This window comes from Bos indicus, chromosome 3, assembly GCF_029378745.1.
Source record: "Bos indicus isolate NIAB-ARS_2022 breed Sahiwal x Tharparkar chromosome 3, NIAB-ARS_B.indTharparkar_mat_pri_1.0, whole genome shotgun sequence".
NCBI classification, from domain to species: Eukaryota; Metazoa; Chordata; class Mammalia; order Artiodactyla; family Bovidae; genus Bos; species Bos indicus.
In genome coordinates this window covers 35,485,037-35,499,869 of record NC_091762.1, presented here as the reverse complement: position 1 = coordinate 35,499,869, position 14,833 = coordinate 35,485,037, and the positions used below count along the sequence as shown (strand labels likewise).

General features: G+C 40.3%; 1 protein-coding gene across 1 annotated transcript in view; it reads right to left on the bottom strand.

Moving 5' to 3' along the window:
• Positions 1 to 12,577: 12,577 nt before the first annotated feature.
• The window catches only part of LOC109555996 (mitochondrial adenyl nucleotide antiporter SLC25A24), a 57,793-nt gene continuing 55,537 nt past the window's right edge, over positions 12,578 to 14,833 (bottom strand). The window contains exon 10 of the mRNA XM_019956956.2: positions 12,578 to 14,658. Within this exon, the coding sequence (XP_019812515.1) occupies positions 14,474 to 14,658 (185 nt within the window). The 3' untranslated portion in view covers positions 12,578 to 14,473. The remainder of the gene's footprint in view (positions 14,659 to 14,833) is intronic.

The following is a 14,833-nucleotide window of genomic DNA, read 5'->3' as shown; positions in this document are numbered from 1 at the left end:
TCCTCCTGTAGATAGCAATGAGGACAGATTTCCTTTCACTGGATTTATTTCTTCATAATAGAATAAAAATTAACTTCACGGAAACAGTACCTACAGCCAGAGGTAATTCAACAACAAATGAATGAGATATTACATAACAAAACAGTTTAATTGGCTATTCTTGATTTAAAAGGCAAAGTCTCTATAGTTTACAATATTTAATTTCCTTTCATTTTTTCTAATTTTGTCATTGTGCAGTAATTACGGCATATCGCTCTTTGAAAACCCTGTCTTCCACTCATCTTATTCCTTGTAAATGACACACACTAGACCTCATTGGGATTGGATTAAAAAGTCACTGCAGGAAAAAGCAGGTCATTGCTCTGCCTCCAGGATGCTCACTGCTCCCCCGCCCACTTGTGCCTCCCATTATGTCTCCTGCCATCGTAATTCCTACATTTGGGGTTTGTACCATGGCCCCATACTTTCTTAGCATCGTGAATCGATGATTTTGCTTGGACGAGCTGTCTCTCTCCATGATTGAGGTGTCTCTCTCCGTGATCGCCACCAAGCGGTCCCCCGCCTCAGGCCACAGAGGAGGACCCCTGGAAGCACAAGCTTCAAGGAGCACTTCCCGCCACAACTGGGCACGGAGACTGACAGGTGTCATTTCTGAGCACAGTCCTATCTCCACACTTTTCAAATTCTCCCTTTCATCAGCTTCCCGTAATCTTTAGCCTTATAAAGGTCTAACGTCGCCCTCAGTCTCTCCCTTCCTCCCCTCTCCTGCTGCTCCCATGAGGACACACCCCTTGCCCTCCACAAAGTGAAAGGTGGGACGTGTGTGCTCTTCACTTCAACTTCTAGACCATTCCCCACATAGGCATCTCTTGTGAAACCCCATGCCACCAAAGGCTCTGCCATGACCACTTATTCCCTTGGTAGCCAACACTTTTCTCTATTTCCTCGTCACGTGCTCTCATTCATTAAAGACTTTAGCTAGCTGGGACACGAGAAATTGTCAGCTCCCCAGGCTGGTTCTCTGTCAGATTTATAACTCAAAATTTCTGTTTGACCCACCCTCTCTCAATGTGTATACCAGTCATTCCCACCAACTTTGTTCTTCGAGTTCACCAGAACCTCCAGGCTGTCAAGCCACACACTTCTCTGTGCGTCCATCTCCTCCTCTCCCCTTACTCTGCTCTGACTCTGCGATCCTGATGTCAACAACTCCCTCTCCAGTGTCTGCAATTCCTTTCTGGTCTGTGCTCTCACGGCACCTACTCAATTAACCAAGCCATCTGCTGTCTTGGTGCTTACATCAGGGACATCCATACCAGAGAAAATCAAGTGTGGGAGGACAGAGTTTTCTTATCTTCTTCCTCTCCTTGCCCAAGCGACCTTCATGGAGGGAAAGCTCTCCATCCCTCCTCAGTCCTCACCTTACCTGGCATCCAACGCCGCCCGTGTTTCAGATTTTCCTCCAGTCTCACCGCTGCTCCTTCTTATCCCCTGGACTGCTTCCTCCTCATCTCTCTGAACTCTTGCTAGAGGGAGGCTTCAGTCTTCAGCCCTTGTCTTCTCCTTATCTGTACTCATGTCTGTAACTATCTGATCTGGCTTTAAATAGCGCCTGGATGCTGATGACTCCCGAAAGTCTCAGTCTACATCCCCTGAATTCCAGATATGCCTTCTTGAATTTTACCTTGGATATCTCATAGGAATCTCAAATTTCAAATGCTCCAAATCCAATTCTCCACCTTCCCACTCAGTCCACCTCTTTTGGTGTTAATATACTCTTCCCATCTCGATAAAAGGCAACTTCACTGTCCTATCTTTCTTGGTTCAAAAACTTAGTCATCCTGTACTCAACAATTTCTTTTAAACCCCTATCTAATCTGTCAACAAATCCTGTCAGCCCTCTGTCGTGTTCTCCTCTGTGTAGGAGGCTGGAGAACATTACTCTTTATCTACAGGTCTCTCATCTCAACCATTAATAACGTCCTTTATACGCAGTGATCAGAAGGAAATCAGTCTGCAGTGGTTCTCAGACTTGACTGCGTTCTGGAATCATCGAGAATGGGGGAGGGATGAGGCTTTAAAAAATCCCTGCGCCTGTGTTTCACCTCCAGGGATTTTCATTTAATTGGTCTGGGGGGTATGGCCCAAGACTTTTAAACACCACTCCCTGGCCCTCCTACCCTAATGATTCTAATGCACAGCCAAGTTTTAAGCTTAAAGAGAGAGACAGCTAGAGAGACCTGGTGAATATCATTAGTACTAATCAAGTACTATTTAATTTAATTTTATTATTTAAATGTCAAATAGATTTCAGAATCTGTGTCACATACTAAAAACCATATTCCCCAAATTAAAATAAATAATAATAATAAAAACTGGGAATCTATATCAATATGTTCTATTCTACTTGAACAAGCCTTGTGGCAATCATTTATAATCTTTTCTTTCTCACTTTTTGTAAGAATCTGTTTTATTAGTTCTAAACCCTGATCATTTGAAGAGAAAATTTAGCCCTTGGCTAAAAATTTACCAGAATATCACCAGGTCTCCAATCCAGATTCTTTCTGTGTTTTCTTTTCAAGCACCAACATTTTTCCAAATTTTGAGGGAAATGACCTGAAAAACTTATCTCAATTTCAGGCAGGGTGAAAGACTAACAATTTAACAAGGCCAATTTTATTACCTTGATTTTCTTTTTCAATTCTCGAGCATTTTCCTCCAAAGCCATCAGGTTGTGGAGTGACCAGCTTGCAGTTTTTTAGTAAATTAACAAACAAGGGGAAAGAGATAACTGAGAATTTTAAAAATCATAGGGAAAAATGGCTCAAAGGGTGGTGGGTGAGAGGAAGGAGGCAGGAAGAGGCAAAGGAGGTGGGGCCAGTACTTCTCAGTTCCTGTTATCAGTGGGATATGGCAAACAGGTGAGCAGCTGGTGGACGCTGTGAGGGGGGCCCATCATCACACCAGAACTGAGTATTTCTGCTCCCCATCCTAATCTCTGTTTTTCTCTGGTCAAAATTTATGTTTGTTAGGGTCTGTGCAATAAAGTGTCTGCAGTCATATTTCCCCTAAGAAATTCCCGATGGATGTCAGAACTGTATATTGAACAATATTTATATTTACGTAGTTGCATAACATTGAAATACAAATTTAGCATTAAAAAACCCCTGTTTACTAGAATTGAAAGATACTTTAGATTAATCCAATAATACAGATTGAATTGTCTAATGGTAATATTAAATCCTTCCCATGATGCTAATTATTCCAGAGATTTATCAGAGCAAGCTTGTCTTAATCTGAAACCTAAACTGTATTTCTTTTAAAATACATCAACCAAAGGGCAATTAAGGAAAACAGCTTCTTGTTTAAAAACAAACAAAACCGCCCAAAGGAGAATGGGGCAAAACTCACATCTGTGGTGTATTTTACTTGTTTGTTTTATTTTATTTTTATACTTATGTTGACCCCCTTGTACCTCAAACTTGAATTATGAATACACTTTTTGAAATATTTTAAGCAAATGAAAAAATATTCATCACACTATGAAAACAAATGTTCCAAAATATCTTCTAAGGTCACAATTTTCATATTGGAACATTTAAATATAACTGTGTATGAGAAGTAATGCTGGTTTTTTTTTCAATCACTTCTAATTTGACTTGCAAAACATGGAATTTTTCTATTTTTGAAAAATTGCCTAAAAAAAGGTAAACAAGCCTTTCTCTTCAATGCTACACATAAATGAACTTCTTTGTCACCTTCTCTCCTGGAATGGTAACAAACCGAACCTACCTCCCCTCCTTTAAACAAGGCAATGATGGTTTGTGCAGGAAATTCAAATCTGGCCTGAAGCAGCTCAGTGATTTTCCAGTTGCAGGCAAAGGGAGAGAAAGCTAAGAGGCTCCAGGTACCTGCAGGTCTGCAGAGCTGGGAGAAGTCTGCCACCCAGCGGAGGATTGAGGCCATTACACTTATTATTATACCATGGAATGGTATAATACTGTAATAGTTTGGTGCCGGGACGGCTTCCCTGGGGTCTTAGGTGGCATCAGGAAAGGCTTCCTTGGGGTCTTAGGTGGCATCAGGAAAGGCTTCCTTGGGGTCTTAGGTGGCAAAGAATCTTCCTGCAATGCAGGAGACCCGGGTTCTATCCTTGGGTAGGGAGGATCCAGTGGAGAAGGGAATGGCTACCCATTCCAGTATTTTTACCTGGAAAATTCCATGAACAGAGGAGCCTGGTGGGCTACAGTCCATGGGGGTAACAAAGAGTCACACACGACTGAGCAACTAACATGTACACGAACTGCTTCTACAGAGTCCTGGGTCATAGGTTCCATTGGACACATGGTGTACTATCAGGAGAATCCCGACAAGATGCAATACCCAAGACACAAAATGTTCCTTCCTGTCAATGACAACTACACAGCAGTTCCCTATACAGGCACATAAAGTAGTGCCTCTAGGTAAAGTACTATTTTAAATATTTAACAAATCCCACCTAATTTCTACAGAGATTACTAATTGTGTGTCTTTTCCTCGGGATCTGTTGTCTTCCACGAAACCAGTCCCTGGGGCCAAAAAGGTTGCGGACCATTGCTCTCCAAGATAAAGATTTTCAGACACCACCCCATCCTGTAGTCTCCTACCTCTCAACTTCTGATTGTATTTGCTTTCTCAGTCACATTGTCCTACAGCTGTACCAAGTCCTGGGAATTCAGTTTAGTTTTAAAAGTGCAATTACGTGACTACCCAGTATGTTTCACTGCATGCCTAGTGTTCACCATAAGTTCCTTTTTATTCAGTCTTCCTCATTTGTCCTGAAGTTTCTGTCTTTCAACGTTCTTGCATTTTTGCTTCTATTTCCTAATGATGTTTTTCCTTAACCTCTTTGACTCATCAGGGATCAGGGGTTCTGTTGAGCCCCTCTTTCTCCTGCATAGAGTTTCTTTGCAGCGCCTTCCATGGTGATGCTCCAATCTGGAGTCCTCTCTGTGTCTGTTGCCAGCCTCAGACCCCCTGACACTGCTTTCCCTGGTTGGATCCACTGTTGCCTATATCCCGTTCTCCTTTTTCTCCTGGTATATTTACTCCCTTACTTGGTTATATCCTAAGAAAGAATGTGTGGGAAGTAAACTTCCTTTCACTTTGGAAATTTATTGTTCTCCTCTTCAGTTTAGTAAACAGTTGTATTGGTTTAGATTCTCAATTATCACTTTCCTACTTTTTAGGGATACAGCTGCAAAGTCTGATGCATTTTGGTTCTGTTCCTTTGCAGACGGAGGTGTTTCCTTCTCCATTTTGGAACCTATTCAGATCTTTTCTCATTTTCCTCGGTGTTCTGAACTTTGCAATGGCAGGTCTAGATGTGTATGTGTGTTTGTATGTATGCATCGTGCTAGGCAGCAGCTGCCAAAGAGGCTTCCAAAGGCAGAGGGAGGAGAAGAAATACCCTGGCTTCCCCCTTCCTCTGCCCTCCAGTCTCCTGCCAGTGCCCCCACTGGCCAGCTCAACCTGGGAGCAAGGAGTCATACCCAGGAATATAGAGCAAGGAAGGGGAAGGGCAAGGAATAAATCTGAAGGCAGACAGGCCCAGGATCAGGACAATTAAGATGACAAAATGCCATACAGAACACAATCTCATTTTGTTTTTTATGGTTTTAAAGGTTATAGAAGTCAAACATACTAGCTGTACAAATTCAAACAATAAGCGGGTCTACATTAAATAGTGAAAGTCTCATGCACAGCCCACCCATGATACTCCCTGCCCCAGAGAATAACACTGTTTCAACAGAGATCCTTATCTGTGCCTTTCCAAGCTTTATAAACACAGGCACATGTGATATGTACATAACACATTCTGTTTACAACCCCTTTGCTCAATTCTGTTAGGCTGGTTAAGTTCTCAGGTTTCTTTGGTCTTCTCTAAGTAGATTATAAATAATACAGCAATTTTAAAGTTTTGATTCAATATCCCAATTAAATATTCTATATAAAATATAACTGTATATATAAAATATGATGTGTCTCCATTACTTGGCCTAAGATTTAACAGTGTTGCTGAAGTATCCACAATGTCCCCTAAATCATAACCCCCTTCCACCCACCAACAAGCACTAATCTGAATGTTGCTTTTCTTAAAACCATAATTTTAAACTATATATTACCTTAAATACTATACTAGTAACTCACTGTGCTGAGTTTTTTAAACATATATGAAAGGTGATATACTATAAATATTCTTATGGAACTTGCATTTTTTACTCAAAATTATGGCTTTTGTTAGATTCACACACATTGCTATGAAACTACAAAACATTATCAAGAAAATTTTTTTAAATTTATAAATGGAGAGAGATACCTTTTTCATGGGTCAGAAAGATGTTACTTCTCCCCAGATTAATCTACAAATTTAATGTAATGCCAGTTAAATTTCCAACAGGCTTTACTGTACACACTGACAAACTGATTCCGAAATTCATATGGAAATGCAAAGGACCTAGGGTAGCCAAAACAACTTTGAAAAAGAAGAACAAAGTTGGATAATTTACAGTACTTGATTTCAAGATTTATGAAGCCACAGTAATGAAGACAGTGTGGCATTAAAACACACAAGCAGATGAACAAAAGAGAACAGGGTCCAGCAACTGCCCCGCATATATATGGATAACCAGCTTTCAACAAAGGTACAAAGATGACTCAGTAGATACACAATAGTCGTTTCAACAAAGGGTCCCAGAAGCATTGAATATTCATATGCAAAAGCTTGAACTTCGATCCACACCTTGCATCATACACAAAAGTTAACTCAAAGCTGATCATAGACCTAACTTCAAAAACTTTAAATTACAAAACTTCTAGGAGAAAATGTTCTTAAAATTTTAAGAAAATCTTAAAATCTAAGAAATTTTTCTTGGATATAATACTATGATTCAAAAAGAACAATTGGCAAATTGGACTACATCAAAACTAAAAACTGCTCTTCAAAGACATAACTAACAGGAGAGAGAGACAAGCACCAGATTGAGAGAAAATATTTTCAAAGTACATATGTGATAAAGGACTTTCTATGCCAGGCTGGATGAATTCCAAACCAGAATCAAGATCGCCGGGAGAAATATCAATAAGCTCAGATATGCAAATGACACCACGCTAATGGCAAAATGAAAAGGAACGAAAGAGCCTCTTGATGAAGGTTAAAGAGGAGAGTGAGAAAGCTGGCTTGAAACTCAACATTCAAAAACCTAAGATTATGGCATCCAGTCCTATCATTTCTTGGCAAACAGAGGGGAAAAGTGGAAGTAGTGACAGATTTTATTTTCTTGGGCTCCAAAGTCACTGTGGATGGGGACTGCAGCCATGAAATTAAAAGATGCTTGCTCCTTGGAAGGAAAAACTATGACAAACCTAGACAGCATATTAAAAAGCAGAGATATCACCTTGCTGACAAAGATCCATATAGTCAAAGATATGGTTTATCCCGTAGTCATGTATGGATGTGAGAATTGGTCCACAGAAAAGGCTGAACACCAAAGAATTGATGCTTTAGAATTGTAGTGCTGGAGAAGACTCTTTAGAGTCCCTTGGCCTGCAAGGAGACAAACTAGTCAATTCTAAAGGAAATCAACCCAGAATATTTATCGAAAGGACTGCTGCTGAAACTGAAGCTCCAGTACTTTGGGTACTTGATGCGAAGAACTGACTCATTGGAAAAGACCCTGATGCTGGGAAAGATTGAAGGCAAAAAGAGAAGGCATTGGCAGAGGATAAGATGGTTGGATGGCATCACTGATTCAATGGACATGAGTTTGAGCAAACTCTGGGAGATGGTGAAGGACAGGGAAGCCTGGCGTGCTGCAGTCCAAGGGGTCACAAAGAATCAGACACTACTTTGCAACTGAACAACAATGAGCAATTACCATAGTGAAAATAAGGCTGTTGGTTCAATTCTCACCTTAAGGGCACGTCCACAGATGTGTACTGAACCAACCTCTCCAGGTCTTTCTTCCTGCCCCTCTTGACCAAGAGGAACTCCACTGCTGGGTGTTCTGAGAGGTAGAGGGAAATACCTCACCAGCAGTCGTCATCTGATTATTAGTTAATTGTACCATAAAAAAATAGAAAGAATTTTGCTGAATCGATGTATGTCTCATGATGTTGTCAATCTTTGTGCTGATTGCTTTGTAAGAACAATCAGGGACTTATTAATGCCTGGCAGAGATAGGAGCATTTCCCATAATCTGGTCAGAATTCCCTAAAACAATAGCTGTACATTTTTACTAGTCAAAGAAGACAAATACACAAAAGAGCCAAACTTTCAAACTACAGCAAAATTCTTCAATTGTTTACTTTCTCCTTGCCTTGATATAGTTTTATTATCTTATGGATGATTTTCTCTTATTTGTCCAGGAGGGACATCTTTATAAAGAGTAAAGAGGGACTGAACAAAATCAGAGGAGGAACAAATTACAAGTGGATGGATTCTAAAACTTCTCCTCATCTTGTTTTCTTGCAGATCCTTCTACTGTAAGAGCCTTGAGCCCCTGCGTCATTATTATTACCTGTAAGTCTACACTTGTACCTTATCACCCATGTCTTCTGAAGGCTTACACTCATATTCCTTAAATAATCCAGAAACGAAACAGATTTAGAAATAGTTCTAACTCTGAAGAATCTTATCATCCTTTTCCACATTACAATTAATTTTACCTTCTACTTTCCATCACCTCCTAAGCCCCTGAAAAGTATCAACTCTGAATTACACTATTGACTTTTCATTTAGGACACTGTTTACTGAACCACCTGGCCATGAAGTTGCATTGCCACTTCCCAGTAACATTCTGGGGATTTAGAGATTCAGTAGGCAAAGGATGTGTTGTTTCAAGTGAGCAGAGCCCACCACTCTGTGGCACAATGACACTCATTCCTGAGACACAGAGTACAAGGCATAGGAGGCAGTTAGAGAGCCTATGGTAAAATAACCGAGAGATTAATATATATTCATTTCCCCCTGTATGTTCCCTTTCATCTCATTTCAGACAAGGAATTCAGGCTTTAGTATTGCCTCCCCTCAGTGATTTTTAAAAATGGAAAACAGAAGTCACTTTCAATCAGAGGCTCTTCTGTCTTGCAAGTTACCTGCAGATAAGATGCCAGGAGTCCCAGGGGATGAGCAGATAGGTGCTTTTAAGAGCAGAAAGACAAAGGGTCAAACCCAGGAACCGAGAAGGAGATAAAAGTTGGTGGATCCCAAGGTAATGAGAGAATCACATTCAACTCCTCAGCCTTGCAGAATGCAAAGGCCAGACCCCAGGCTCAGATGTCCCATGTCTTACCAACTACTACCATGCCAAACTTCTGGATCCAAGGGACCATGCAGGCTGCAACAAAGGGCCCCTTAGCAGCAACTGGTGGGGCCAACTAGAGGGGCCAAGATCCAGGTCACTGGCACAACACTGAGTAGTACAGAGCTTCCAGCTGGATTTAAGCTAATTTAAATAAACTTCAGAAATGTCACGTGTTTTTTTTTTTCCACATGCCAGTTGCCACACCAAGATTCACATAGGGACTCCCTGTGGAGGCTGAGTGATGCATATTTGCAGCTGACACTGATCACAAGTGCCAGAACTGAAGCCAATTCATCCTGAACCCATGGTCGTGACTGCATTGTGTGGAACGGTGTGTAAAGAGATGAGCATAAACTCTTCAAAAACACACCTGATTAGCAAACACCAAGGATTTGCAATAAGTTTCAGTTTGAAAGCGGAGAAGGCAATGGCATCCCACTCCAGTACGCATTGGAGAAGGAAATGGCAACCCGCTCCAGTGTTCTTGCCTGGAAAATCCTATGGGCGGAGGAGCCTGGTAGGCTGCAGTCCATGGGGTCATAAGAGTCGGACACGACTGAACGACTTCACTTCACTTTCACTTTTTCAGTTTGAAAGAGTATTTTAGAATGCTTTAGAATCCCTGGCCCTCTTTTAAGAGTAACAAAATACCAATCATGTCTTTGGTTACTATTATCTTGACTTCGAGAAAGTAATTCAAAGCAGGACAGTATCAACTAACAAAAAATAAAAGGATTGTTTGCAATATTGTACAGCTTGTACCAATTCTAAGCAAATCCTGGGCAGATACAAGGTGGTCAGAGAAGGGAGTGAGCACAACAATATAGTCTTGTGTGTTTGCCAAGTGCTAAGATTCAAGTTCTCTAACTCTCAGAAAAGCATCTAGAAAGATTTTAAGGTCTCTAATTTTTCTTTTTAAAAAATCAAAATCCTCCCTGGAGAGGGTAAGGCAGAGAGTAGCCAACAGACCTGCCACCTGGGGAAGGGGTCACTAGGCTGGGACAGCAATTGCGGGGAAAACTATTCTGTGTGTGATGGACACGATGGTTACAAGAGTGCAGGTGTTTTCCAATAATGTTTCCAATAATGAGACTCCTACCCCTAGAGGAGACACATCTGAAACTTGGCTGCGAAGCATCACCACGGAACTGCGGCCATTGCAGTACTGGAAATGCTAGGCCGACTGGCCTCCCTCCAGCCCCCTGTGGCTCCATCACTTACTACTCTCCCTTCTGCTCCCCTCTCTCCAGCTACTCTGGCTTCCCAGATGTTCTCCTCCACCCTGGGCCTTTTCCTGTGTTCACTCTGCCTGGAATGCCCTTCCTGGACAGACATCAGTGTGGCCCATTCCCGTGTCCCCTTCAGCCCTTTACTCAAACAGCACCTTCTCAGCAAGCTCTTCTCTACCTAAAATCACCACCTCAGCCTCAGCCCTGCCTTCTGTACTTACCACCATCTGACATATTACGTATTTTACTTACTTTGTTGTCTGTCTCCACCAGATAATCTCCATTAGGAAAGGTATAAAGTCCTGTTTAATGCTGTGACCTAAGTCCCAAAAAGTGTCTGGCATACAGTAGGCAGTTAACAAACACTCCCCGAAAGCATCAAAGAGCAAGTGAATGTTGATGGAATAAATGCCAAGTGGCCCAGGCCTGGAGCACTTCTGCTTTCACAGCAAAGTGCTCCAGTGGCTATGGCCGGGCATCTGAATATAGGGCTGTGGAGCCCAGTGACAACCAGAGAATGGGCAAATTAGCAGACAAACAAAACAAGCCAAAAAAAAAAAAAAAACACATACACAGAAAGTTGTGAATAGGTGTCTTCAATTATGGTCAGAGGGCAGCAGCAGGTTCAGATCTAGGCAGCTTGGACCTCGGCACAGCTCCGTCCTGCAGGGAAGCAGGAGGGCAGACGGCTCTGTGCAGGGCATACTGTCCCAGAGAATGGTCTAAACAAGTTCAGCCTGCTCTGTGCGTCTCCCAAGTGGGGCATGTGGCAAAGGAGGTGAAGGGGGGTTGTCGGTCGCTCCCCTGGACACCTAATTATTCCTTGGTGTTCTTTGCAAAACAGAGAAATTCCATGAGAGCAAAAGAACCAGGAATATTCTTATTTGGGGATAGGGAAACCACGCCACGATTTTACACAAGGGACCTGATGTAAAGCTCAAAGGACAAAACAGTCAAAATACAATGTCTGTTCCTGTGAAACTTACCCTCTGGATAGGGATACAAGACAGACAGGTAAGAAACAAACTGGTGGCATTTTTCTAAGAAAGGGCCCTGAGAGTCAAAGAGGGCTAAGGAGTTTTTCCGGGAGGTTGGAGAGCATTCAAGTTGGAACACAGAATTTCTTTGCAGTCTTATGTTTTATCTTTTTAAACCAAATTTATAAATCTGAATTATATAATTACTTAATTACTTACCAGTAAACTTACTTGGGGGCTTCCCTGGTGGTTCAGACAGTAAAGAAGCTGCCTGCAATTCAGGAGACCTGGGTTTGATCCCTGGGTCGGGAAGATCCCCTGGAGAAGGGGATGGCTACCCATTCCAGTATTCTTGCCTGGAGAACTCCATGGACAGAGGAGCCTGGTTGGCTACACTCCATGGGGTTGCAAAGAGTTGGACACAACCGAGCGACTAACACACACACAAACATACTTAGTTTTGTTTCCCACAACTTCAAGACAAACTGATACTCCACCAAATGTACCAAGAAGACTGTGACTTCAGATTCTCCTTGGCACTGTGACCCCCAGGTAGGTAAGTATTAGTTGTTTAGTCATACCAGATTCTTTGTGACCCCATGGACTGCAGCCCACCAGGCCCCTCTGTCCATGGAAGTCTCCAGGCAAGAATACTGGAGTGGGTAGCCATTCCCTTCTCTAGGGAGCTTTCCAACCTAGCGATCAAACTCAGGTCTCCTGCACTGCAGGCAGATTCTTTTACCATCTGAGCCACCAGGGAAGCCTGTGACCCCCAAGGGTATCACCCTTATTGGTAAATGTGGAATTTGGACATCACGAAAAACGTCATCTTATACCAAAATGTATGACAGATTTAACAATTGTTGCGGCTGTTCAGAAAAGGCCAAAATATTTCGAAAGACTATTATGAGTCTTACCCAATAATACTATAAACATTATTCAAACTGCTGCCAGTGATATAAACTGTATAACAGCCTTTTTTTTTTGCCTCAGTTACACTATTTTTTTTAAATGAGGAAACAAGACATTTCAAAAACAAACATATATGTATTTTTAATTATAAATGTAAAGCAAATATGCAGTAATGCCAGAAATAAACTATTCTTGACTCTGGGCTCTTTTCAAAAAATACAAGATTTTTTCAAAAGATACAAGATACACAGATAAATCACATTCATACCTTACAAATGTTAAATAGAAAACAATTTAAATTCATAATGAACAATGAATTTTTTCAGTAGCCTGAAATTTTACTCATCCCATAATTTTATGAATGAAAAAAGAGCTAATCTAGTACCTTAATATTGTCATTTATGCATTACTCAAAAGTACAAACACCCTGAAGACAGACTTTCACACTTATTGTATGTATTATAAAAACATTGAGATATTTATCAGGCATAACAAATATAATGAAAACTATATGTTAGGATACGTTTCACAAACACAAGTTCAACATTTCTTTTTGGTTTAGAAAACATGAGAGGTAGGTTCAAATAAAGTAAATGCCTATGATGCCACCAGATTTTCATTAAAACGTTGGCAATTTATGACAGAAATTACTAGAAATCAAACTTGAGTTTAAGAATTACACTGAAAAGTGGTAAGAATGATTTCAACTACTAAATAGTTGTCTAAGTCCTAATCACACAAATCAGAAAAGACAGTTGATTATAAAAAAATGGCTTCAGTAAAATAAAATCATGCTCTCGCTCCATTTTAAGTTTTCTAAATCAAAACATGTTCCTAAAACTGGGGGCAAGACAAAATATGAATGTACTTGTTTGTAAACTGGGCCTTCCATTTCATTATAGGCACCAAATATGCAGAATTAATCTAGACTATTTTTAATACATACTATTCTGCTAGGTTTGCACTGCCCAAGTTGAGAATTGCAGGGTCAAATAAATGGTCAGGGGGTAATGAGAATGCCATTCACCCATGATCAACCTACTTCACGTAATTGAGAAATTTCAGATAACCGGGAATGGCCTCCAGAAGCCTCCCTGGTGAAAACAGGAGTTTGATTCAAGTAGGAGACAAAGGACAAAGAGAAGAGAGATGCTCTTTAGAGACGGATATAAGTAAAGGGGTTTTGCTTCCTGATGCTTTTCAAAACAATGATAATGAACAGAATCTCTCAAATAAGTTGCCTTGTGTGGACAATTTACCAGTGATACGCTAATAATCAGTGTGTTGTCCTGAAAACCAAACAATAGTACAAGCAAAATGGAGAAGTGGTCACTGAAATAAATATGATTTTATCACTCCTCCTTACACAAAAATTATATGAGTGGACTAGGGTATTCACATGCCTTGAAATTCTGCCATTTAACGTTTATTCTTATTCTGCTTGAAGAAAGAATATAAACTCTATATGTATTTGGCTGCTGTAAGGTATGTTTTCATGTAATGATTCTCCATTAATGATCCTACAAGGAGATTTTAAGAAATTCAAAATATATGAACAATTTAAGTTTCCAAGTTTTCTGATCATTTTGTTTTTAAGAAAATGATATTTAAGTGTAAAGGAACGGACATAAACTTGAACCAACCAAAATAAAGAGGAAAGATTTATAATTCTAGCACACAAAGCAAATTTAGTTCAAGCAAGTACATTTCTTCAGATTTAGGATTCTGGGCAGAGATTGTAGAAAGAACTAATAAGAAAAGATAAACTATAATTTTGTGGCTTTCTCAAAATTGTATGAGCTTATCAAAACTATGATCTTTTTAGACATTTCTGAATATGTAAAATTGAGTCCAAATGTCTGAAATTATCATTGATATGCTCTTCTTTTTTGTGGGAAAAAAAAAATAAAGCTTCTTTTTGCCATAGATTTGTTTCAATTCTAGGAGAAAACATCACTCTGGAGACGGCTGAAAGTTTCAGTAATCATGCCAAAGCAAAAAATTCAACATGTCATTTCTGAGTCACACCTAGAGTTTGTTTCATATTTTCATAAACCACATAACTGATGCCTACAGCAGGGAGCACCTTCATAAAGTTTGGGGTGATGCCTCTGTAAAGTCCTGGTAGTCCTTCTTTAGAAAGTATTCGTCGAAAGAGCCCAACCATGTTCAGCTGTGGGCTTTTTTCTATCATGGCTAGAAAATTCAAAAAAAAAGAAAAGAAATCAGGCTAATTTAATATTCACACATTTTATTATGACTATACAATTATGATTCAGAATGATACTCTAGAATACAATAAACAGATAAAATTTATTCCAAGGGTCCTCAAAAAGTGCCCCTTTATATAATTCTCCCTGGGTAGCACCTA